The 23,494-nt window shown below is 41.8% G+C and overlaps 2 protein-coding genes and 1 long non-coding RNA gene across 3 annotated transcripts; all 3 read right to left on the bottom strand.

Moving 5' to 3' along the window:
• Nucleotides 1-2,428: 2,428 nt before the first annotated feature.
• Nucleotides 2,429-3,903, bottom strand: LOC149830628 (leucine-rich repeat extensin-like protein 2). Its single transcript, XM_090015500.1, has one exon. It carries the CDS (start codon nucleotides 3,901-3,903, stop codon nucleotides 2,704-2,706), a length of 1,200 nt encoding a protein of 399 aa, XP_089871626.1. The 3' UTR covers nucleotides 2,429-2,703.
• Nucleotides 3,904-8,726: 4,823 nt separating this feature from the next.
• LOC149830627 (uncharacterized) lies at nucleotides 8,727-9,335 on the bottom strand. The gene is made up of 2 exons (XR_016433688.1): nucleotides 9,181-9,335; nucleotides 8,727-9,095 (listed from the first exon to the last, which is right to left on the bottom strand). It is a non-coding gene; the product is annotated as an uncharacterized LOC149830627 (long non-coding RNA).
• A 1,575-nt stretch (nucleotides 9,336-10,910) lies between these two features.
• Nucleotides 10,911-21,364, bottom strand: LOC149830626 (sulfate transporter 3.1-like). The gene is made up of 12 exons (XM_090016648.1): nucleotides 20,988-21,364; nucleotides 20,614-20,821; nucleotides 20,317-20,488; nucleotides 20,064-20,129; nucleotides 18,401-18,514; nucleotides 14,150-14,266; nucleotides 13,385-13,511; nucleotides 12,467-12,753; nucleotides 12,036-12,226; nucleotides 11,860-11,945; nucleotides 11,619-11,695; nucleotides 10,911-11,337 (listed from the first exon to the last, which is right to left on the bottom strand). The coding sequence occupies exons 1-12, from the start codon at nucleotides 21,304-21,306 to the stop codon at nucleotides 11,137-11,139; spliced, it is 1,965 nt and encodes a 654-aa protein (XP_089872774.1). The 5' UTR covers nucleotides 21,307-21,364; the 3' UTR covers nucleotides 10,911-11,136.
• Nucleotides 21,365-23,494: the final 2,130 nt, after the last annotated feature.

The raw sequence follows: 23,494 nt of genomic DNA, 5'->3' as shown, positions 1-23,494 counted from the left end.
CCACAAACTAACATCTTTAATCATTTCAACCAAAAGTATAGAACCAAGAATCACAAAGGATGGGGGGCTAAAACTTATAATAATGTAGTAATGAAAACCCTACCTAGAGTTTTTTGAGATCTCATAGGTGGTTCAAAAGGGCAAACAGGTTATTGGTGTGTTTATGTCATTTTTGTGATAGATTCGATCCAACCTTGTACCAACACCTTAGAGTCGATCAGATGCAAGTCATGACCCACAGGATCTGGTGAAGGTCGAACAGGTTGACATGGCCAGTTGGTGAGAGTCAAACTTATATGCTAGGGAAATTGATTTTTCTCAAGAAGCCATTGACTTGATAGCGCGTTGAGGTGTGGCTTACGACTTTGGTGCTTATATGCATGCTAAGGGGACGTGGTTGTGTTTGGACCAAACACCCTTATGAGCATTCACCCTTTTAATGAGCCCCCTCCTTAATAGAGAAAAAATGGGTGATCCAATACCTGGATCCAACTTTGAATCCAATCCATGTGTGAGACCCAACGAGCATACTGAATCCGTACCAGAATCCAACAGGGGTACTAGCCACTACTTGGCTCCCCTTAGTTGGGCAGAACACTCCTGTGAGTTTCCTGCCCCTAAAACTGGGTCTGTTGTGGTGTTCGTGTGCCACAAGATCAGATCAGTTCCACTAGTCCTGTATGTCATCTCTTTCATCATGCGCCTTTTTAGAATCTCGTTGCTGCAAGTCATTTTAATCAAATTGGAGCCTCAGCCAAATTATGGAGAGACCTTGGGCTCCACGTTTCGTTGAACTCGTATTTGGATAATAGGAAAGCAAGGCTGACCAACAACAGGCTACCAATGTCAGTGGCTACAGGCCTTCACTTCATTGACCAGGCACCATTCAGTTCCCTATATTCTTTTTTGGCCACATCGAGAAGCGCCCCCTTGAATTTATTTTCCATATTTTTTGAATTGAAAAACATTTGTTTAAATAACTGAGTCAAACAATTCGATTCTGACCAATGCAGGCTTTTCTTTTTTGGAAAATCAATTTGATTTAATTAAGAACCAATTCTAATAACATTGGTTTACAGCCTTAATGAATCTGCTCTAGGCAAAGTCTCAAATCTCATTATGGAGAAAATCTTGGCAACGGAAACTCTTGATATATTTTGAAACATGTTTTTTTCCTCATAACAAATTTTGGATGATATCAACATACATTTTATATATATATATATATATATATATCCGTGCAAAACAAATTTGATGCTAAACCGCGTGCTAAATGGTTTTTTCAGGCTTTTTTCATTTTATTTTTAAATTCTGACATATGTAATCTATGTACTTGATTTTAGAGGGATCAACTCTTGAAAAGTTTGATTCCAACGCATTGCTGGTTTTTATAAAGCTCAAAAAATCAGCGGTCCAAAATCTTTGTAAATTTTTTAGGCTCAAAACATCATTTTTTTCATTGAAAACACATGATTTAGGTGTGAATTCTTATTAGGGGTGGCAATCGGGTCGGGTTGGCGGGTCGTGTCGGCGGGTCAGCATACCTCAACACCAACCCGACCAGTTTATTAAACGGGTCGGCTGTGGCAAACACGAACCTGGCCCATTTATTAAATGGTTAACCCGACACGACACGGTTAACCAGTTTAATAAACTGGTCAGGTCGGGTAAACGGGTTGGCGGATTAATGGGCGGGTTGGCGGATTAACGGGCGGGTTGGCGGGCAGGTTAGCCAGCGGGTTGGCGGGCGGGCGGGTCGGGTCGGGTAAACGGGTTGGCGGGCCGGGTTTGGGTAAACGGGTTGACCCACCCGCCTAACCCGTTTATTAAACGGGTCAGCCGGGTTGGAGGGTTGGCATACCCCTAACACGAACCCGACCCGTTTAATAAACAGGTTAGGTGGGTCGACCCGTTTACGACACAAACCCGTTTAAGCCAAACCCGAACCCGCATAAGAAGCGGGTTGGTGGGTCGTGTCATATTTTGCCACCCCTAATTCTTACTACCATGCCCAACAGATTTATGGGGTCAGAACCATATAAAAAGCATCAGAGAAGCCCGAAAAACCCATTTAGCATGTGGTTTAGCACCAAATTGTATTAGCACAAACCCATTACCATATATATATATATATATATATATATATATATATATATATATATATATATATATATATATATATTGCTTAAAGCATCTAACCTTATGAGAGATGATCACATCCGAAGCACTAAAAAAAAGCCCTTTACCGGCGGCTTAAGGCTTTTTTTTGGCCAAATCGGACACACACGGCACGTTCGTCTGCGTTCGACGATAGGGGTGTTCATGTTACGCCCCTATATACGATGACAAAATTGCGATATTTTCAGAATATGTGTTATTTTCTGCGTACTGCATTTTTTTAGTATTATGTTGATCTTTGAAAATATCACGATAGAACATGTTATTTCATAATATCGCCAATATGGTCATATGCTCTACGCACTCCGCAGTCATTGTGCCGTTACACTTTCATCAAATCAACTATGAACATCAATTACAACATTACCAATTTTTTAGTTCTTTTATTTTAAGAAAAACATTAGCAATTTATTCTTCTACCATATCACACTGCCATTTTTGCCAAGATCATCAAAATAAAAAAGAAAGCCAAATTTTGATCAAGAAAGGAGAACTAACATGAAGTACATTCTTCACATTTTGCCATCATGGCCACGTCCACGAGAATTCATGATGTGGGGGAGGTGGTGGTGGAGATGATGGTGGCAGCAGTGGAGGTGATGGTGGTGGCAGTGGTCTCCGGTGGCAACTTACGCTGCGGCAGTCAATGTGGTGGCTGAGGAACGCCTCGCACTCTGCCTCTGGCCGCTGGTCTGGTCGGTAATGGATGCAATTCTGCCGGTCATCAGATCTCGCGTTCTTCCGGGGCAGTTTCAAGCAGCTGGGAGGCTCGCCGTAGAAGTAATTATACGAATACGTGAAATTCTCGAGCCTAGGCAGCTCACAGATGCTGGCCGGAATCTCGCCCGAAAGTTTGTTATGGGCCACATTCAGCTGCTCCAGCTTCTTCAAGCTACCTATGCTCTCGGGCAAGGGTCCCACAAGCTTATTGTACCCGATATCCAAAACCGTAAGGTTTTTAAGATGCCCGATTTCCTCGGGAACACAAGAAGTCAAGTTGTTATTGAGCAGCAGTATCTCATTCAAGGTTGAGCCCAGCCTGCCTATGGACTTTGGCAGGCACCCCCTTATGTTGTTGTTAGCAAGTACCATTACGGAAACGGAGGAGTTTCCGATATTTTTTGGGATCTTCGTCTGGAACCTGTTATTGTTCACGAACAATGCATCTAACTTCATGTTAAAGAGCTTGGAGGGGAGCCGCCCCTCAAACTCATTGAACCTTATGTCAAAGTACTTGAGCGAATGCAGCGAAAGGAGTACGCGAGGGAACTTGCCGACGAACCGGTTATTGCTCAGGTCGAGCTCGAAGAGGAGGTGTAGGTGAGCGAAGGACTTGGGGATGGTACCGCAGAACCGGTTGGAGTTGATGTGGAAGAGCGCTAGATCCGTCAATAGGCCTAGCGAGTCTGGCAATTCACCGGCGATATCCTTGTGGTTCAGGTCTATGCCGGCCACGACCGTGGTGCAGTTGTCGTCAAGGGCCGGAGCGCAAAAAATGCCGGTGTAGTTGCATACATCTTCGCCGACCCAGTTTCCGGTGACATTTTTCGGGTCAGAGAAGATTACTTCCTTCCATGACTGCAGTGCAATGTAGGCATTGAACAGCCGAGGGTTGGGCAGGGCAGCCGTGGAAGCAAATGGAAGGGTCAAGATGATGAGGAAGAAGAAAGGTGGAAGACGATTGTGGGATGCCATCCCTTCTTGCTTCTTGGTGAATTGTGTCATCTGGTGTAACACATTACCGGTGCTTGCATGAGTGCACGCACAGTTACACACACACACACACAGAGAGAGAGAGAGAGAGAGAGAGAGAGAGAGAGAGATTATATGAAAACTAGGAAATGATGGAGGCAGAGAAAAGCTCTAAATTTATAATCCTTGAATAGGCATAACCAACTACAGTTCGATTTATTTGATTTAGTAGTTGGTACTTAATTTTAATAATCTTGAACTAACACAGATTATTAAGTGCCTAATTTAGGAATAGGTGAATAGTTTATTTGAATAATTTGATGATGGTGGTTTTTGGGCTGTGGAATGAGTAGTTGATAAGACTAGAACAAACTCTATAATCGTTAGTGGATCAATGCACATACAAAGGGTGAATGGTAGGGGTGTCAATGGATCAGGTATGACCCGATCCCGACCCATATCAGATCCTATAAGGTCAGGGTTTGGTTAAAAAAGAAAGGGGTCTGATTAACTATCTGGGTCAGACCCATGAGATCCAATTATTAAATGGGTTGGGTATGGTTTATGAAAATGTATACCAAATCCTGGTCCGACCCAAGTTCTGATTAAGATCCACAAATTTTCAATGTGAAAAACTAATATATATATATATATATATATATATATATATATATATATATATATATATATATATATATATATATATATATTACTGACTATGGGCCGGATCTGGTTTATGTAATTCTCATCGGATCCTGGTATAATTCTTCCTATGAAAATTTTGGTTGGACCCAAATCCGGATACAACACTCGCATTACTTAGTTGGATCTGGGTTTGGACCCACCCATTTTAGCAGTGGTCCGACCCATTGACGGCCTGAGTGAATGTATAGGATCTAAGGACAAGCTCGCAGGATGCAAACCAACTTTGTCCCATTCACAACCATAGGCATATTTTCTAATAAAAGCTATTTCTGTAATGTTTTTTTTCATGGGGTTCGGTTGATAGCAGTTCAATTAAGTTATTGGTCATTAGTTCATTGGGGTATTTGAATTCATATCATTAGTTTCTTGATATGGATTCTGATGTGGCCTAGTCATGGGTAGGAGTGTGATTTGAACTTAAGCAGACACAAATAGACAAATCGAGAGAATCTTCAAAGTGGTTGGATTTGGTGGAAGTGGCAATTTTTCTCCTCCTTCTTACCCTTTTACTTTTATTATGCTTTTTGTTGTCTTGGTTTTCTTTTTTTTATTGCCTTTTTTATTTTATTGTGCCTTTTATGTTAAGCAATTGAGCGGGTACGGCAATTGAGGTTGATATGATGTAGACTAGGAGGCACATGTTGAATCAAGCCCTTGGTGCAGTGGGCTATGTGCAACCTTTTTCTACTATACAACTGAGTTTTACCTGCTCTCAATGGTTGGTTCATGTCCTGCACTCGGTGAGCTCAAGCTTTATCAACAGATAGCACTTTTGAATAACCTTTTTTATTAGAGCTTATTTAAGCTTAGACTAAGTATAAGCTAGAGAGAAAGCTTTGAGGGATGAGAGGAAGAGAGAATAAGAGAGCTTGAGTTGTTGATGTTAAGAATGAGGGAAGGCTATGTATATCTAGCCCCAACCCCAATGGCCAAGAATAAATGCCCAACGGTTAGAAATAAACGGCTCTGAATGGGCACCGAGTCAAGGCCCTAAACAGTCAGTCAACTTAAAAGAAGGGTTGATCAAAGGCTATGGGATAAAACTATCTCAAAAGCCAAAAAGAATGGACAAAGGCTAAACCAAACCAAAACAAATCGAGCTGAGCAAAAACCCAAACCATTACCATATATATATATATATATATATATCCAGATCCACTAATATGCATAAGTTGTTAAACAATGTGAGACTGTTTCTCATTGATTGAGTTGGTCCCTATATGTAACTATGTGCGGCAGGCTTGAGCCAGATCTGCCGTCCAAAGCTCCAACATGAACCCTCCAAAGGCCTACTACGGGTTGGTCTTGTACTTGGATTTGAACCGGTTCGTCTTTCGCCCTATATGGCCCAATAGTCGGCAATCAGCACACTGCACATGACCATAGAGTTAAGAATTATTTACTTCATAACTAACCTTTTTTAATTTTTTTATGAATGATACTTCATAACGAACTTGATTCCACCCTCGGCAGATTCTACAGTACCAAACCAACTTGGTTCTAGGACAGGACCAAAGAGTTGGCTTTTTCAATTTTAAAACTTACTGCCTTTGGTTTCATGAACTAAACGATGCATCTTTAGCCATTGATCCCCACCAACTATCTTACTGTTCCTACCAAGACTTCTCTAATTTATTCTGGAGACATCTTTTTTTGCATGAAATATCAGGTACAAATAATTAACAAAATATTTGTGTTAAGTGGGACAATGTTTTGTGGAGTGAGGATCCGGTACTGCAATCACATTGCATACGAAAAGTGTGCTCTGACTTGACAGCCCTTCATTTATGGGACACAGAACCCAATAATAGATGGAGGGTGATCAAGTGCAGCGTCACACTAAAAGTGTACAATCACATTGCACCAGAACAAATCCAGTTGCGCATGGGTGTGTCCGTAATTTTCAGCGGTGGACCTCATAAGGCAGGGTGGTTGTGGGGCTCCACCGTGTTCTCGTTGCTTCAGTGATGGTTCCTCGTCATAAAAAAATCATGTTTGTGCTAGAAATGTCTGGTAGACAAAAAATGATTTTGTTATAAGGGACTTGTTAATTTAAGTTGATTCATATTTGATATATGATTAACCTTTTCGTGGTACCAACTAATCTACCTGCACAAATATTATTTTAGAAACTTTAGGAGCACAGGTTACAAACATTTTTTTTTTCATATGCACCAGTAGAAAAACTAGGGATGACAATGGACCGGGGCGGGGGATAAGGTCTCCACCCCTGCCCCATCTCTAAAATTTAACCTTCATCCCCGGTTCACACCCCCATGGCGGGGGAGACTTTGGACCTCCACCCCCGCCCCGTCTCAAAATATTAATTTCCGTCCCTGTCCCCACCCCCGCCTCGTCCCCCGTCCTCTCCCCTGCCTCATCCCCCATCCCCATCCCTGCCCCGTCTCATCCCACCCCGTCCCCGTTTTCTTGAAAGGAATCCAGGTTGTAATTATGTTTGGTTGGTTTCTTCCCAGATTTCTAATAAACTACACGATCTATCAAGCCATTCAAGTACAAAATTTGGAAAAGGTACCTTCTAATTAAAGATCCCAGCGAAACCATATTGCAACACAAGAGATACTTAAAACCACAAATTATTTTAGTTAGAGAAAGATTCTACCAAATTTGAATAAGGTTTCAGCTTACCCAATCTGTTGAACCATTCTGTTTGGAATCAATTCCATCTTTTTTTTGCCATTTCATCAAATACACTACAAGAAACCTGTGGATTAGCGACGACCTAAATCCGTCGCTAATCCGACGCTAATCCGTCGCTAAACCGTTTAGCGATGGATTAGCGTCGGATTAGCGATGAATAACTTTCATCGCGAATTTTTCGACGCTAAATAGTGACAGAACTTATCCGTCGCTACTGTCGTCGCTAATTTGCGACGGATTAGCGACGGACATGATCCATCGCGAGTCCTTCGCTATTTTAAATTAGCGATGGATAATATCCGTCGCTAATCCGTCGTTAAATTTTTAAAAAAAAATAAAAAAAAAAATTTGCTCTCTGCCGGCGCGTTCTCCGACAGGAAGCAAATTTTTTTGCACAGGCGGGTTCCGGCGTCGAGACGCTCTCCCGCAGTGAGCTAATCACGGCGGACGACCTCAGGCAAAGAAGAAGCAGGACGGGCGGTGCAGACCGGCGAGGGACACCGCCGGGAGGAGGAGGATGGCGCGGGGGAGAGGTAGCGTGAGGAGGAGGAGACTGGCGAGGGGCACCACCGATAGGAAGAGGACGACACAGGGGAGAGGTAGCGGGAGGAGGAGGACAGTCCGGGGGCCGACGCCAATCGTGTTTGGAAGGCCTCAGGCGAGGGAGAGGCAGGACGGGCGGTGGCGACCGGCGAGGGGCACCGCCGGGAGGAGGAGGATGGCACGCGGAGGAGAGGTAGCGGGAGGAGGAGGACGGTCCGAAGGCCGACGCCAGTCACGCTCGGAGAGCCTCAGACGAGGGAGAGGTAGGACGGGCGGTGGAGACCGGCGAGGGGCACCGCCGGGAGGAGGAGGACGGTGCGGGGGATAGGTAGCGGGAGGAGGAGGACGCTCAGAGGGCCGCTACGCGTCGTCAGAGGAAGGGCGGTTTAAATCAAACGGGGGGGGGGGGGGAACGGAGGGAGGGAAAATTTCGCGCCTCAGGCAGGATGGTTTAAATCGAAAATTAGCGACGGAATTAGCAAAAGAATTTTTCCGTCGCTAATCCGTCGCTAAATAGCGACGAAAAAATTCCATCGCTAATTAGTATTTTTTTGTAGTGTTTTGGAGACGGAAAATTTTTGTCGCTAATTCATCGCTAAGTAGCGACGGATTTAGCGAGGGAAATATTTCCGTCGCTACTTTTGCAAATATTTCGAATGTTAGCGACAAATATTTTTCTCCCGCTAATCCGTCGCAACTTTGCGACGGAAAAAATCCGTCGCAAATATCCGTCGCAAATTAGCATTTTTCTTGTAGTGATAGTTGACATGCAACTTCCCTTCCTCAGAAGTCCCACAAAGATAAATGGCAACATTCAAAAAAACAACTCTCAACAAATTTCAGTCCATTCAGCGATGACGACAGCAAGCCATATAGTATTTCTTTTAATCACAAATTTCAGTCCATTCATCGATGTTGATTTCAAGTATTAAGATAGCCAAAAAAAATAGAAATTTCATAATGTTGAAGAAATGTTAGATAATCTAATAAAACTAATTCAGAAGAGAAAGTTAACATGTGATAATGAGGAAAACAATTCTGTAAATAGGTTGTGCAAAATGGGAGGATCACACAAGCTAGAAAGTTTAAAGAGCTTTTGCATCACAACATAGGATTTTAACTGTTAGCAGGTGCTCACAACCAAGTTCTTGAAACAATTTTGACCATAGAAAGTTCAAGCAGACCGATACAAAAGAAAAGCATGACAAAAACTGAAGAAGAAAATCCCGAACCAAAGCTCGAATCAAGAGCTGATCTTCAAAATGGGAGCATTGCTTCTTGATTTCGATCGTAGCCTTCTCTGCAAACGAATCAACCTGATCCTCATTCAAAAGAGCAAAAGAGATTATCAACATATGATTTGTTTCCCTCATTCAAACAGAGCAAAAAAAACCCATTTACCTTATCTCTTTCCTCTGAACGGCGACACCGACGGATAAAACATAGGGTCAGGGTTAGTAAGAGAAGAGTATTTATGAAGGTGGGTATTTTGTAATTTTATTTTTTGATTTAGGGTATTTTAGTAATATGGGGCAGGGCGGGGAAAAGTGTCAGTCCATCCCCGCCTCCATCCCCTCACGGGGATGAATTTTAACCTTCATCCCCACCTCCATCCCTGTTTCATGCCCTCCATCCCCGGTCCAAACAGGGTGAGGCGGGGCGGGGCCCCGCTTTCCCCCGGTCCACTGCCATCCCTAAGAAAAACATAGAAACATGCATGCAGGTAGGGGTGTCAACGGGTCGGGTTTACCCGGACCAAACCCTGTAGGGTCTGGATATGGTGACAAATAAGAAGATCCGATTAAGACCCGGGTCTAGACCCGAAGGTCCGATTAATACATGGACCCAGGTGTAGTTTGTGAAATTTTATATCAGACCCATGCCCGACGCGAGTTCTGATTAAGACCCACAATTTTTCAATGTAAAAATGATAAAAATATTATTTTATCGAGTATGGTCCGGGTCTGGTTCATGTAGTTTTTATCGGGTGCAGGTATGGTTTCTCTTATATTTGACCTGATTAGACTCATGTCTGGACCAGATACCATACCCGAAAATCTGATCCGAATCCGGTTTCACCTGGGTCTGAACCAAACCCGACCGTTGACACCCCTACATGCAGAACTCTCAACTGATTGGAGTCCTAAATATAAAATTTAAAATACCAACTATGCCACCTAAATGATGAATTAAGACTGCTCTCATGGAAAACGAGCAGGGCACCCAACGGGTTGGACTCCTGATCCATGCACAACTATCAAAGACCCGTTCCTCGATCCTGTGCTAATAGAACTAGACCCACCATGATGAGGTCTAGACCCAATTGATTTTTCCATTCTTTCCTTAAAAGTATGCTAAAAAAATGTGTCGAATTGAGCAACGAGTATAGGTCAGACCTCGCTTCCGAGCTACTTAGAGTTCTCCATTATTGTACCACAACTTAGGTTATTTTAAAATAAATAATTTAAAAAATAATGAGTCTTGTTAATCAATCTAAACAGGGTTTGTTAGTGTTTAATCAATAGAAAACAAATTTTTGATATTTTAATACATAAAAATATGTTTGTAATAAACATTATTAAAAATATATATCAAAATGTTATCTATAAGTGTAAAAATTTTCATCTACTTACCAAAAATAGTGTGTTCTTGTGACATAGGTAATTAATGGATTAAGGTTAGGGGAAAGATGTCATTTATGCTTATATGCAGATTTGAAAATGCACCAAGTTATATAACAAAATTAACTACTACAAACACAAAAAGAAAAAATTAGGGTTAGTTTTCTGGGCCACACGTGGCCCGAAATCAAATTTTGGTTTGGAGTCGTATGCAGTCTGAATTTCGATTTGGGTTGAAGGGGCTAGAAAAAAAATCTCAAGTAAAATTTCTCCCCACAAACCAGCTGGAGTCTCACCTCTTTGATGAGGCACCATATGGATTCATTGACCATAAATAGATTATAAACATATTTAGACGATTTTTTTGCTTTTTTTTTTGAACACTTTGTTTTTGGATATTCCAAGGGAAAAACCCTCCCATCACTGATCGTGCATTCACTGTGCGCTGTAGTTGGCCAAATTCATTGGAATAAAAAAAGAGTGAACACCAAGGTAATAAGTATCAAAATCTTTAAGGAAACCTGGGCAAATTTGCATTACCTATCTACAGTACAATTTTATTGGCAAAAATATATCTGGTCCCACACGTGCAACAAAAGTGTGGGTAACGGCTCTCACCGAATCAATAAGAATGGATTGGTACTGTTGCAGTCTGCTGGTAACATGCTTGCTTTACATTCAAAAGCTTCTTCTCTTGCAAAATAAAAGAAAAATGGAAGAGTAATGGCTTCCACTATTAGACACTGACACAAGTATTATCAATGTTGATGATGGTTGCTTTCATGGTTTCTGATGGTTTGCAAGTGTGAAGCATGAAATTGCATGCATTGACAGCTTCTTCAACTGTGAGAAATATCCATTCTTCGCTGAGACTGTCTAGAAACTTCGACTTCCCCAATTTCACCATTACATCTGTTCCAGGGTTGGCCAATGCAAGCTGCATAATGCACAAGATAGATTTATCATCCTTATTATCTAAGATCAAGAAAATTTATTTAGCTTAACAAATGCTATAATCACAAGATTTATGATTTACCACAGCAAATTAGCAAGTAGGATTTGTTTATGCTAAGATAACTTAGCAGTTCCTTGTTTTTGTCTTCTGTTAATTGTATTGTGCAAGATGGGAAATGCTAAAACTTTTTTTCAAAAAAAATGCTAAAACTTGAAACAATCTGATAATGGTAGCAGAAGAGACGCTTTTATATGCTTGGTTACCTTCAATCCCCTCCTTTCAATGTTCCTCTTGGTCTCTTCTAGCAAGCTTATCCCACTAGTGTCAATGCACCCTATGGCTGTCACGCAACATGTATGATCAGTTAGGAAGGAAAAATATTCAGACACACAAAGTTAGGTATGTCACATATGAGCAGCCATATAAGTTTCAGTGTCTAAGGCACTTGGCACGACACATGGACACCCCACATGACACGTTCAAACATGTGAAAAAAAGTCTTACCAGTCATGTCAAGGATCACATATCGAAGGCAGTTCTCCCCAGAATCTTTAAGCCTATCTTCTTCTTCATCAATCCACCTTAAGATTCTAAATGAACAGGGAACAGAAAAGCTCAATTTGGGATTTTTTTTGTAATGTTACATAGCATGTAAGAGTAGAGATGGGAAGGAGACTAACCTCTCTCTCAGGTAGCCAGAATTTGCAAAGTAGATTGGTGAATCAATTTGGAGGACAAGGACCCCAGGAACTCGAGTGGCAACTGGGTATTGCCTGATGTTCCGGAACGTTCCGGAGTTCGGGATATTGCCAAGAACTGAAGTTTGAGGCCTAGCGATGAAGAGTATAAGTCTAAGCACAGAGATGGAAACCTGCCAAAGTAACAATAATATCATTCATCATCATCAAGTATGTTTTGTGTAGAGATTAAGGCACTTGCAGTAGATCATCTATAAGATCGTAACTAAACCATGAATACACCTCCTAATGCTTATATCCATTTCTTATGATCATTCACATTCACGATCAAGCTTGGGCATCATGTATGAGAATGAATGCACATGCAAGAAACAAGCACCGTGAAGATCTAAGTGAGAAGATAAGCAACTTACAGCAATGATAAGTCCAACCTCTACGCTCTGGAAGACGACGCCGAGGAAGGCACCCATGCAAACACAGAAATCGACTTTGTCAACTTTCCAGAGATGGATGGCAGCTTCATAGTCGATGAGACCAAGCATGGCAGCAATGATGATGGAGGAGAGAACAACAAGGGGAGTGTAATGGAACAAAGGGGTCAGTAAGAGGAGTGTTATCATGACAGCAGTAGCCATCACAATGTTAGACATTGCAGTCTTACAACCGGCATTGAAGTTTACAGCGGAGCGTGAAAATGGCCCTGAAAATGGTTTAAGAAAATGTTATAGAATGACTTCTTTGACACATGATTAGAGATTGGAACTATGAAGACAAATTAAAAACATTAATAGATAATTGGGGATTAATAGAAAAGTGCCGGGAGCGATTACCTTGAATAATTAATTCAAGCATTATTTTTTATCGAGACAAAGATGGTTATCACAAAGAAACTAATTGGCCTCTGTGCATGTGTGTGCAACTTTCAGTGGACATTAGTAACCGTTTCCCTTAACAGACTTGGCAAGCAGCGTTCAACTAATTGAAATGATTAAAGCACTCTTAAAAAAACACTGACATTTTTAAAATTCATAGTTACTCTTCACTTGTACAGTGAATCTTTTGTGTAAAAAACTTCACACATCTTTAAAGAAAGTAACAGGGCATACTTTAGTAATTTAAATTAAAAAAGTAAAAAAATGACGTTTTTGGCATCAAAAAGTTAATACTATGCATTTGCTTTAAAAATTGATATGTTAAGGGTATTTTGATCATTTCAATCGGTTGAATGTTGTTAAATTTAATATCACTAGTTTGATGTTAGATAAACCCTCTGAGAGAGAGAGAGAGAGAGAGAGAGAGAGAGAGAGAGAGAGAGAGAGAGAGAGGATTACCTGTGGTAATATAGCATGAAGTGCATGAACCAACAATGTTCATCATTTCAAAAGCTATCATCTCTTTATTACCATCAATGTGGTAGTTCTTAAACATGGCAAAGCTTCTGCCAACAGCAATTCCTTCCTGTAATTAGTGAAGGCAATCAACTCTAATGAACTATAATTTTAACCTGATTTCCCAATTAAATAGCAACGAAAGTGATGAAGGTCGGAAGAAAGCTTTTGCTTCCAAAGAAGGATATTTGGGATGGATGATGGGATTTGGTTGAACCGAGCTGAATCCAACACTTTATTTTTTTTATATGGATCTTAAAGTAGGTTTTGAATTTGTATTCATATTGGATTCATATAATCTTTCTAGATTTGGATTCATATCACGACTTTCTGTTGAAACTAGCTATATTCTGATACCGATCAATCAGATCCTAAAAAAAAAGAGCTAGTGTAGCGTTTCGTTTAAGAGCCAGTATTATCATCTCAGCTCATTTGATCGAATTCGATTTGGACTTATTGTTTAAATTCGGATCAGGTACGATCAAGCCTACTGTCAATCCCGTTGCACTCGTAGTTCAGTATTCATCCACGACTCAACTGAATCCAAAACGCTTACACCCCTGAGGGTTTATTTGGGAGAATCTAATTATCCAGATAAAATGCGATAAGTTGAGATTTTATCCTGCGAATTTTCAAGATTATCACGTTTCATTGCGTAAAAACAACAGTAGTTTCTTTAATGGAAGCTTGGATGGAAGGAAGGCTTACGGCGAGGGCGATGACGCCGGTGACGATGCCAGTCTTAACAGCGAGCCCCAAGTATTGAGACGAGAAGGTTAACTCCGTCACTGATGGCGGGTTCACTCCCTTCTTCAAGTTTCCAATCTGCAACCAACCAAATGCTAACATTAATTAGACAATTCTCTCTCTCTCTCTCTCAAAATCACATTGCACACTTTGAGTGTGCGGCTGCACCAGACTGCCCTCCATCTCTAGGACTGTCAGCTGTGTGGAGCCCAACAGAAGATGAAGGGCAGATCAGGTGCAGCAGCACAGTAACGCGTGCAATGTGATTGCACCTGATCTGTCGTCCTGTAGTTGAGAGAATGAAAGGAACAGATAACCTGAATTGGCCAGGTGCCCTGCAGTAAGATGTGTGGATCAGGTCATTTGAACAAGTATCCCACCGCATATCTAACTTCATCGGGATGTGGGTGGACCCCACTTTCACTCTATCCAACAATGTCACAATGATTCAAGGACTCGAACCCGCTTCGGATCCGACTCCCGAAACTTTAAAATTTTATTCAAAAATGAGATACGAGGTTTTTTAAAATGTTTTAATCAGTGAAAAAACTATTTTTAAATGTTTTAACATTAAAATTATTTTTTATTGAAATAAGTTTAAAATATAATAAAATATTGTTTTAAAATATGAAAATAATTCCGTATGTATCAGTGTTCGAGTCTGCGTGTCTGCTCGTATCAATACGAACACAGCCAAAATGGTGGCATCGGTTTAACCAATTGGGAAGCAGATCAGGTCATGCTGAACATGAGCGTTTTTGCTTGTGCCGACATCGTGGCCATCCGATTTGTATTTTAAAAAGCTCAAAAGTCAACAAAACCACGTGGCATTCATCCAAAATGCAAACAGACGGCCACAATGTCAGCATGAGCAAAAACGCTCATGTTCAGCATGACCTGATCTGCTTCCAACCAATTGGGGGTGCCAGTTCCCAATTGAGATGTACAGTGGAGATTGAATATGACCTCAGGTTATGCTCAGTATGACCTGATATGCCCACCTTGCTTTTCTCGGCAAACAAAAATCATATCATAAATCTAAAAAATTTGTTTTTCTCCAAAAATATTGAAGAAAGTATCAGAAAGCTTAATTTTTAAAAAATATCAAAAAGCAATATAAATACATATAAAAATAGAAATATTGCATCAGTAATATCGCGATAAAAACAAGATATGGTATCTTTAAAATAGGTGACAGAAACGGCATAACGAACTGAGCTTAGATAACGCTTTATTTCAACAATATCATGTATTCGTTAACATCTTGCGATAAAATGAAGTTATTTTCAAAATATGAGCTCTCTCTCTCTCTCTCTCTCTCTCTCTCTCTCTCTCTCTCTCATCATCGTTGCTCTCCCTAGGGGCAGATTGGTTCCCTGAGTGTGCGTTATGGGGTACGGGCCCTTCTCCAAGATCTTGGTTCTTGGCTTGGTTAATTTTGCATGATAGGGTTCAGACTCACAGTTATTTAAAGAAGTTGGGCTTTCAGTTTCCAAGTTGGTGTGTGTTGTGTCAAGCTACTGAAGAAACTACTTTTCATTTATTTTGGTCATGCCGAATCTTTGTGGCCTTATTTAATAGGACGTGGAGATCTCCGAACATAATTGTCAAAGAAGAGTCTTTTGCGCTTGATCTTCTCCTGGGCCCTATTGAAATTAGACGATGCAAGCGGTGGATACTGATCTGGAAGACATGGTTGCTTACTATTTGGTGGTTTGTTTGGATGGCACGCAATGATGTTACTTTCCGTCAAATTCCGGTCATCTTTAATCATCTTGTCCATAAAATCCTGGTTGATGTATATGCAATATTATGTATGCATCTTAGAGACCTTTCCTCTAATCTGAACGACGTTCACTCAGCCGTGGTTTGTTCTAATCCTGCGGATCCTGGTTAAGTAGGCTTTGTTGTTTTGTTGCTAGCTGTCTTTAGTTTCTTTTTCTTTAGCTTTGTTTTTTCTATATTTTAGTTTTGTTTCTACTTTGTTCGGTTCATGGGTTCAACATTTTGTTGATCTTCATGAGTATTAATGTTGATCTTCTTTCGGCTCTTCATGAGTTTCATCGAAATGGCCGATTGCCGGTTCATTCTCACCTAGCAATTCTGTCGCTTATTCCTAAGGAGAAAGCCGCATCGGATATCTCGCAGTTTAGACCTATATCAGTGTTAGGGAGTTTATATCGCATTATCGCCAAGGTCTTAGCTAACAGGATGCGTTCAATTGCTCCTAGGATTATCTCAGAGGCTCAGTTCGCCTTCATTCCTAACAGAAGACTTCAACATTCCTTCATTTTGGCCACAGAAGTGTTGCACTCTCTCAAGATCAGCGGGGGGGGCTTTTTCACTTTGAAGCTTGACTTTCATAAAGCCTACGACTCGGTTCATTAGCCGTTCCTCTTCAACATGTTGGCAAACTTGGGTTTCGGTAGGCGTTTCTCTAGCTGGGTGCATGAGCTGGTAACCAATGCCCAATCACAGTTTCAGATCAATGGGGTCAAGGGAAAACAATTCAAACTTGGTCGTGGTCTTCGACAAGGATGTCCTCTGTCTCCGTTACTCTTTAACGTCGTCTCTGAAGGCCTGGTGGTCTTGGTTAAGAGGGCAGTGGAGGGTGATCTAATTGAATCTCTCGGTATTCAAGAGTGTCATAGTCAGATCCTGACATACGCTGATGACATAATTATCTTCGGAAGGGCCTCCATCCAACAAATGTTAAGATTCAAGCTTGTCCTTCTTTTTTTCCAATCGATGTCAGGTCTATCCTTGAACTACGAGAAGTGTTGTCTTTCCATGGTCAACGCCCCTGCTTCAATGTTGGACTTGGGCCAGCGGATATTCGGATGCTCGGTTTCGGATAACTCTTTCTCTTATCTGGGTCTGCCGCTCCAAATCAGTCGTGTATCAACGACAGCCTGGAGCACCACTATCCAAAGGGTTCAGGAAAAAAATTTGGGCTGGCAAGCGTCCTACCTTTCTATCGCAGGTAGACTAACTCTCATCAAGCACGTTCTTTCTGCTATGCCAGAATTTTTTATGTCTATGTTCCTGATGCCCATGGGGGTTAGTAAGAAGATAGCTCAGGTAATGACGCACTTTTTTGTGGTCTGGGCGTGGTCACAAAAACAAGCGTCACCTAATAGGGTGGGACACTCTTCGACTACCCCAAAATAGGGGGGGTTTGGGAATCAAGGACCTTCGGCTGAGGAGTATGATTCTTGTCGTGAAGTAGAGCTGGCTTGCACACCAACCTGGGTCTCCGTGTGCAAGCGTGCTTCTAGCTAAATACGGTGGTGTGGAATCATTGGTGGGGGCCACAAGCGTGCGTCAGCGATCTATGTCAAAGCTTCGTCGATCATGGATCCAAGCATGGTCTGCAGTTCTATCTCATAATGGCAATGTTGAATCGCAGTCTCTGTTCTTTGGTCGTAACCTTGCTCCGAACGGATCTTTCCGCTCTAAAGAAGGCTACCTCGCTCTCCTTCCATCGAGGGTGGACCGGTTTCCGACGAACCTGATCTGGGGCAAGGGTCCCACTCTGAGATCATGTTTCCTGGCTTGGCTAATCTTACACAATCGGGTGCAGACTGACAATTTCCTCAAATCCATCGGTTTTCATCTGCCGAGTAAATGTGCGTTGTGTGAGGCGGCTGAAGAATCTGCCTTTCACCTTTTTTGGGAGTGCTCTGTTTTTCAAAACATCATTAAGGTGACTTGGAATAAGCCGGGGGTCAGCGTGCGTCAGGAATCGTTCGCCAATGATTTGTTGTGGGGTCCTCAACCAGTTCGTCATTGCAACAAATGGCGTATTATTTGGCAAACTTGGCTTCTCTCGTTATGGTGGGCCGTTTGGATGACTCGCAACAACGCTATTTTTCGGCATATTCCGGCAGTGTTCAACAAAATGGTGAACCTTATTTTGGTGGACGTATACGCCATTCTCCGCATCAACATCCCTGATCTGCAACACCATCTGCCTCCAGGGACCATTCATGATCCTGGGTGATGCTTGTCGCCTAACTGTATTGGCTTCTTGTTTCTTTCTTCCTTTTCTCCTTGCATCTTTCCTTTTCTTTTTTTTCCTTTTTTTGGGGCTCCTTGGCATGTCTTGGTCCCGTGTTTGGTTTCCTGGTAGGTTCAACGTTGGTTGAACCTGTTTTCGTTTCGTAATGTTGATGGTTATAGTTCGGCTCTCTCTCTCTCACAGACACTCACCACTTGGACGTCGTGTTTGTGAGCGTGGGTAAGGTAAACGAAGGCCGTCCCAACTATGACTGAGGTCAGTGGAGCCGCAGCCGATATCCAGACGAACCGAGGCCGCCTCTTGCTCTATCCACAAAACTACGAGAAAGGGTTAATTAGTATCTATCACCCATCAACCACCACCATTAGATTTTACTTTTTTCAACAAGAAAAGAAAAGAAAGGAAAAACAAAGACGGTCATATTCTCTGTTGTTGGTTGGTAGAACCGCCCTGCTAATGTTGCCAAACAAACTTGATCCGAAAAAAACAAATGAATTTGATAAAGACCACCCTTCAATCGGAATGTTTTAAAGTGGATGGGGACAAATTTTGCTATGAATTACGAAATTTTGGCAGAGGGGATGAAGTAGACATCAAACGATCTCATCTCTGTTACTTGGTAGAAGTCTACTCCCCTTGTTATGATATGCTTATTTCCCAAAAAAAAAAAACTTGAAAAATCCAAAAAAGGAGAATATTTGCAATGAGCTGATCATATCACAATCAATATCACTAAAAATTGGTCAGACCTAACCGTCAAGAGCCACATGGTGGTTCCCGCTTGACGGGTGTAACACACTTTCTAGCTGAACTCTTGACAGATATGTCTCTTATCTGTCAACCTGGAGATAAGAAAATTAAAAAAAAAAAAAAGATTAAGAATCGTACCTGGTTTGAATACAATAACGTAAAAAACTTGGTGATATTGAATATGACCAATCTCTTCTCAGCGTTCAAACTTCAAAGTAGACATTTTGACTAATCTTTATAAAAAACATTTAAATATCAGCAAAATAAAAACAAATTACCCATATGTTGATAAAGTCCATCATGCCATATTATTGCTAACGTAGATTGGAGAATGCTTTGGAGCCCAAACATGATTTGACTCATGTAAAAAAGATTATGTTATTTATACATAGAACACATAATTTTTACATATTACACACATTGGTTCCTTCTACGCTTCATATGGTGTGGACAGTTATAATTTCCAATATTTCAAGCTATATTTTGCAAATCAGATCCCACAGATGTGTTCAGTATGATTCATTTTCTAGGAAACTTCTATTGGATTTTTTTTTAATAATAAAATATGATTTTATAAAACTTCAGAATTTATAAAAATTCTAAACCGTTGATTTTCGAAGTCTTATATATATATATATATATATAAACATGCTCACATGTTGTAATGGGGTTAATTATTTAAAAGCTGTAACCTACTAAAAAACCATGTAAATCAGATTTATGATGACAGGTTCTAAGAAAAGAATTGATAAACGAAAAAAATAGAAATTTAAGACTGTCCGCACCTTACTACCCAAGTATGAGGAACCTATATATATATATATATATATATATATATATATATATATATATATATATATATATATTCACCTGAACCAAAGACCTTGTATTGGATCCCGGTTCATTTAAACTAAATGAGCTGCTTGTGCTTTCGGTTTGCCAGTGATTATGAGCCGATCACAAATAAGTTCATGACAAGCCGAATTGAACCGAGTCACGAGTTGCTTGTTGGTTTACCAACCCCCATGAATCATGAAATTAGCAGGAGATGGTATGGACACTGTGGCTAAATGTTTTTGTTTTCTTTCGTTTGGAGAAACTTACAACCAAGCGAGCGAGGAGGAGGAAGGAGAGGAAGCAACAACCGAGTACGGCACTCTGCCATCTCCACTGTAAAAAGAATTAAAACAAAAAAGCACACAACCTCAATTATTCTTCATCGACAGTGACGTGACTTTTGATCAGGAAACACACACACAAGCAGAAAAGCGCACGCAAAATTAACCCTTTATGCTCACCTACCATCATGAGTACACTTTTCGCGCAGAGAGAGAGAGAGAGAGAGAGAGAGATTTACCAGGTGAGTCTGGGAGAAGATGGAATGCATGACGGCGATGAGGTCGGTTTCGTTGGTGAAGTGCTCGAGGCCGAAGATGCCCTTCAGATGCTGCAAGGAAACCACCGTTGCAGCTCCTGCCATGAACCCCACGATGGTCGCATGCGACAGGAAATCCACTATGAATCCCAGCCTGTGCAGTGTCGTGACAAGGAAGCCAATATCGTGTAAGAAGGAAAGCAAACACTTGGCAGATACTGCCTGACTCATACCAACCTCAAATGCCTCTCTCTCTCTCTCTTTCTAAAAGAGTCCGACCTGAGGATTCCGAGGGCGGCCATGAAAACTCCGGCGAAGAAGGTGGAGGTGAAGGACAAATTCACGTAGAGAGCCGGGTGCGCCGCTGCAGGCACCTCCCTTCCCAACAACGCTGCCATCAGCAGCGACGCTACCGCCACCGTCCCCACCGCGACATCCCTCGAGCTCCCCATCATCGCGTATACCAACGGTGGCACGAAGCTCGAGTCTGATCACATAACCAGCCAAAAGTCACACCCAAATTCACCGGAAAAGAAAAAATAAAAATAAAAAGATAGACACCACCAATCATTTTCTCCACATTATTATAAGTGATGATGATGATGATGATATTGGTGATAATGGTAATGAAGATGAAAGAGAAAGGAACCCACAAAGGCCGTAGATCGGGGGGAGGTTGGCGAGCTTAGCGTAGCTGATGCCTTGGGGAATGGCGAGGCTGGCGATGGTGATCCCCGCTATGAGGTCCGACTTCAGGAACTCCACAGTGTACCGAGGGCCCCACTCGAGTATGGGGAACACGTACTGCAACGCCAGCACGGCCTTCCGCCGAACCGGCTGCCCCTTGAACCGCCGGAGCGGATCGTCCGGGAAGAACGTCTCCTTCAGCGACGTCGCAAGCGCCGGAATGAACGGCTCCGGCAGCGGCACTGACACCCGGTGCACACACTCCACGGGGTCCGCATTCCCCATGCTGGTGGAAATTCACAATTCGAAAAAATTCCGGTAGCAATGTTGGTGGTGGCACTGGTAAGAAAGAGGAGATGTGGTCGATATATAGGCTGAGGAGAGGACGTGAGCGTCTTGCCTTGTGGTGGATGGGTCCCACTTGTTGTATACGTGTGTGTCACAAGTGAGCTGAGCCACCTTGTGGGGCCCAGTGGGAAGACCAGTGTTTCTTTCAGGGTCTTGAGTCTAAGCAAACGTGGCATGTTTGACCAGTCCGAAGTCGAAACGTGGCACCGTCGGGCATTCGGTGAACGATCCATCCTGAGAAATGGTTTGGTAAGATTCGGAGTGTTTTGTTCAGCTGATCCGGGTCTGGGTGAAATGGACCGGATTGGTTTGTTTCTGCATCAGTTGGTAGACGTTCGTGGCCACAGTGAAGTCCTGAAACTCATCAAGTGGGCTTGGTCACACCGGTCAATCCTGCAGTCAACTGCGGTACTAAATAGGCCGAGTTGGTGCAGGTGTCTGACCGGTTCGGGTTCGATCCGATCGAGTAAACCTGGACATTGGATTGGATCTGTAGTTGGGTCCAATACGGAAGTGGGTAGGTTTATGAGCGCTGGTTGGACCCGGCACCTGTTTGGAACTATACTGGGGTATAAGTGGACCTACCCTGGATCATACCGTTAATTGCGTAGGTCCATGCGTCATCAAATGGTCGCTTGTGTTCTTATGGGACTCAATATCTGGATTTCTGGACTTGAATGGTGGAGGGGGGAACACTTTACAATATCTCAAAATTATTATCTACTTACTTTAAATAGAAACGCAGCAATACGTAATGTGCGAGAAGGCGGCAATATCTAGATATTTCAAAAAAAAATTTATTGAAAAGTCGGATTCAATAATACTGACACCCGAACCGAATCATGTCCCGACCTTAAAGCGCGCGGATGCATGACACGTGCCATTTCCAATTTAGATCTTGAACTGAATGAACAGTGCCCTTGGCCACGAGAATTGCCAGCTCACCTATTCTAATTAGGGGTGTCAACAGGTCTAGTTTACACGGACCTTATAACCCAGACTAAATCCTATAGGGTCCGGATATGGTGATAAATAAGAAGACCCGATTAAGACGTGTGTCTGGAACCGATGGTCAGGCTAATACATGGATTCGGGTATTGTTTGTGAAATTTTATACCAGACTCGAGCCTCACCCAAGTTCCAACTAAGACTCTGAATTTTTCAATGTAAAAAATGATAAAAAAAAATATTATTTTATCGGGTCTGGTTAATTCTTGTAGCTTCTATGGGGTCCGGGTATGGTTTTTCTTATAGTAGACCCAATTGAACTCAGGTCTGGACTTGATACCATACCCAAAAATCTTATCCAAGTATTGTTTCACCTAGGTCCGAACCAAACCCAACCCGATGACACCCCTAATTCTAATATACACTTGGTAACCACATTGCCACTATACGTATCTCCTCCAGCACATTTAGGAATAATTATTATAGGGTGAACACAAGCCGGGCTGGAGCCAAGCTTAGGCTCAAAAAGCTCGGTTTGTTAAAAAAAATTATATGTTCAAGCTTGGCTTAATCAAAAAATTATATGTTCAATTTCAGCTCAAGCTCAAACCAACCTTGAACACATTGCGTACAAACCCGACTCACGTCAAGTTCGAGCTTGCCTCAGCTTGGCTCGAGCCTAGTTGATTTCATTTAAATTTATTTTTGAGTTAAATGTGTAGAGGGTGAGATTCGAACCCCACACCTCATGCACAAATGTCCAACACCCTGCAATCACTTTTTGTGTCATTCATTCAACAAAATTTATATATATCCTTATAATATTTCAATTTTCCCAACACATTTCAGTTGCACAGTATGTATGCATATCTGCCTCTCAGCGTTCCCAAAGTGAAATGAATGTTTCTCAAATGAGATGTGCGTTGGGGATTAAATATGACAATAGTTTATATCAGAAGCATGACCGCCGCTAAAAGCCACGTTTTGCACAATTATTTTTTGCACATTGAGTGTGATCAATGGGTCGGGTTTGGGTATAATTCTTAAACCTGAATCAAAATGGGTTGGGTTTGGGTCTAATTCTTAGACCCAATTAAAAAAATTGGTCTATTGAAGACCTAGCCAAATATATATACCCCAACCTGTTAACATGGGTCTACAATTTTTCTAATCATAC

Source organism: Nuphar pumila, chromosome 8, assembly GCF_984573655.1.
Source record: "Nuphar pumila chromosome 8, dmNupPumi1.hap1.1, whole genome shotgun sequence".
In the NCBI taxonomy this organism is placed as follows: Eukaryota; Viridiplantae; Streptophyta; class Magnoliopsida; order Nymphaeales; family Nymphaeaceae; genus Nuphar; species Nuphar pumila.
The sequence above is the reverse complement of the archived record's forward strand: the minus strand, read 5'-3'. Positions and strand labels throughout refer to the sequence as shown.

Excerpts from the sequence above, each read along its gene's own strand:
- LOC149830628 (XM_090015500.1), bottom strand. The coding sequence starts at position 3,903 with ATGACACAATTCACCAAGAAGCAAGAAGGGATGGCATCCCACAATCGT.
- LOC149830626 (XM_090016648.1), bottom strand. The coding sequence starts at position 21,306 with ATGGGGAATGCGGACCCCGTGGAGTGTGTGCACCGGGTGTCAGTGCCG. Across the intron at positions 20,130-20,316 it reads TCTTCTCCCAGACTCACCTG|TGGAGATGGCAGAGTGCCGT; the intron begins GTAAATCTCTCT and ends TTCTTTTTACAG. Across the intron at positions 12,754-13,384 it reads TTCATGCTATATTACCACAG|GGCCATTTTCACGCTCCGCT; the intron begins GTAATCCTCTCT and ends AACCATTTTCAG.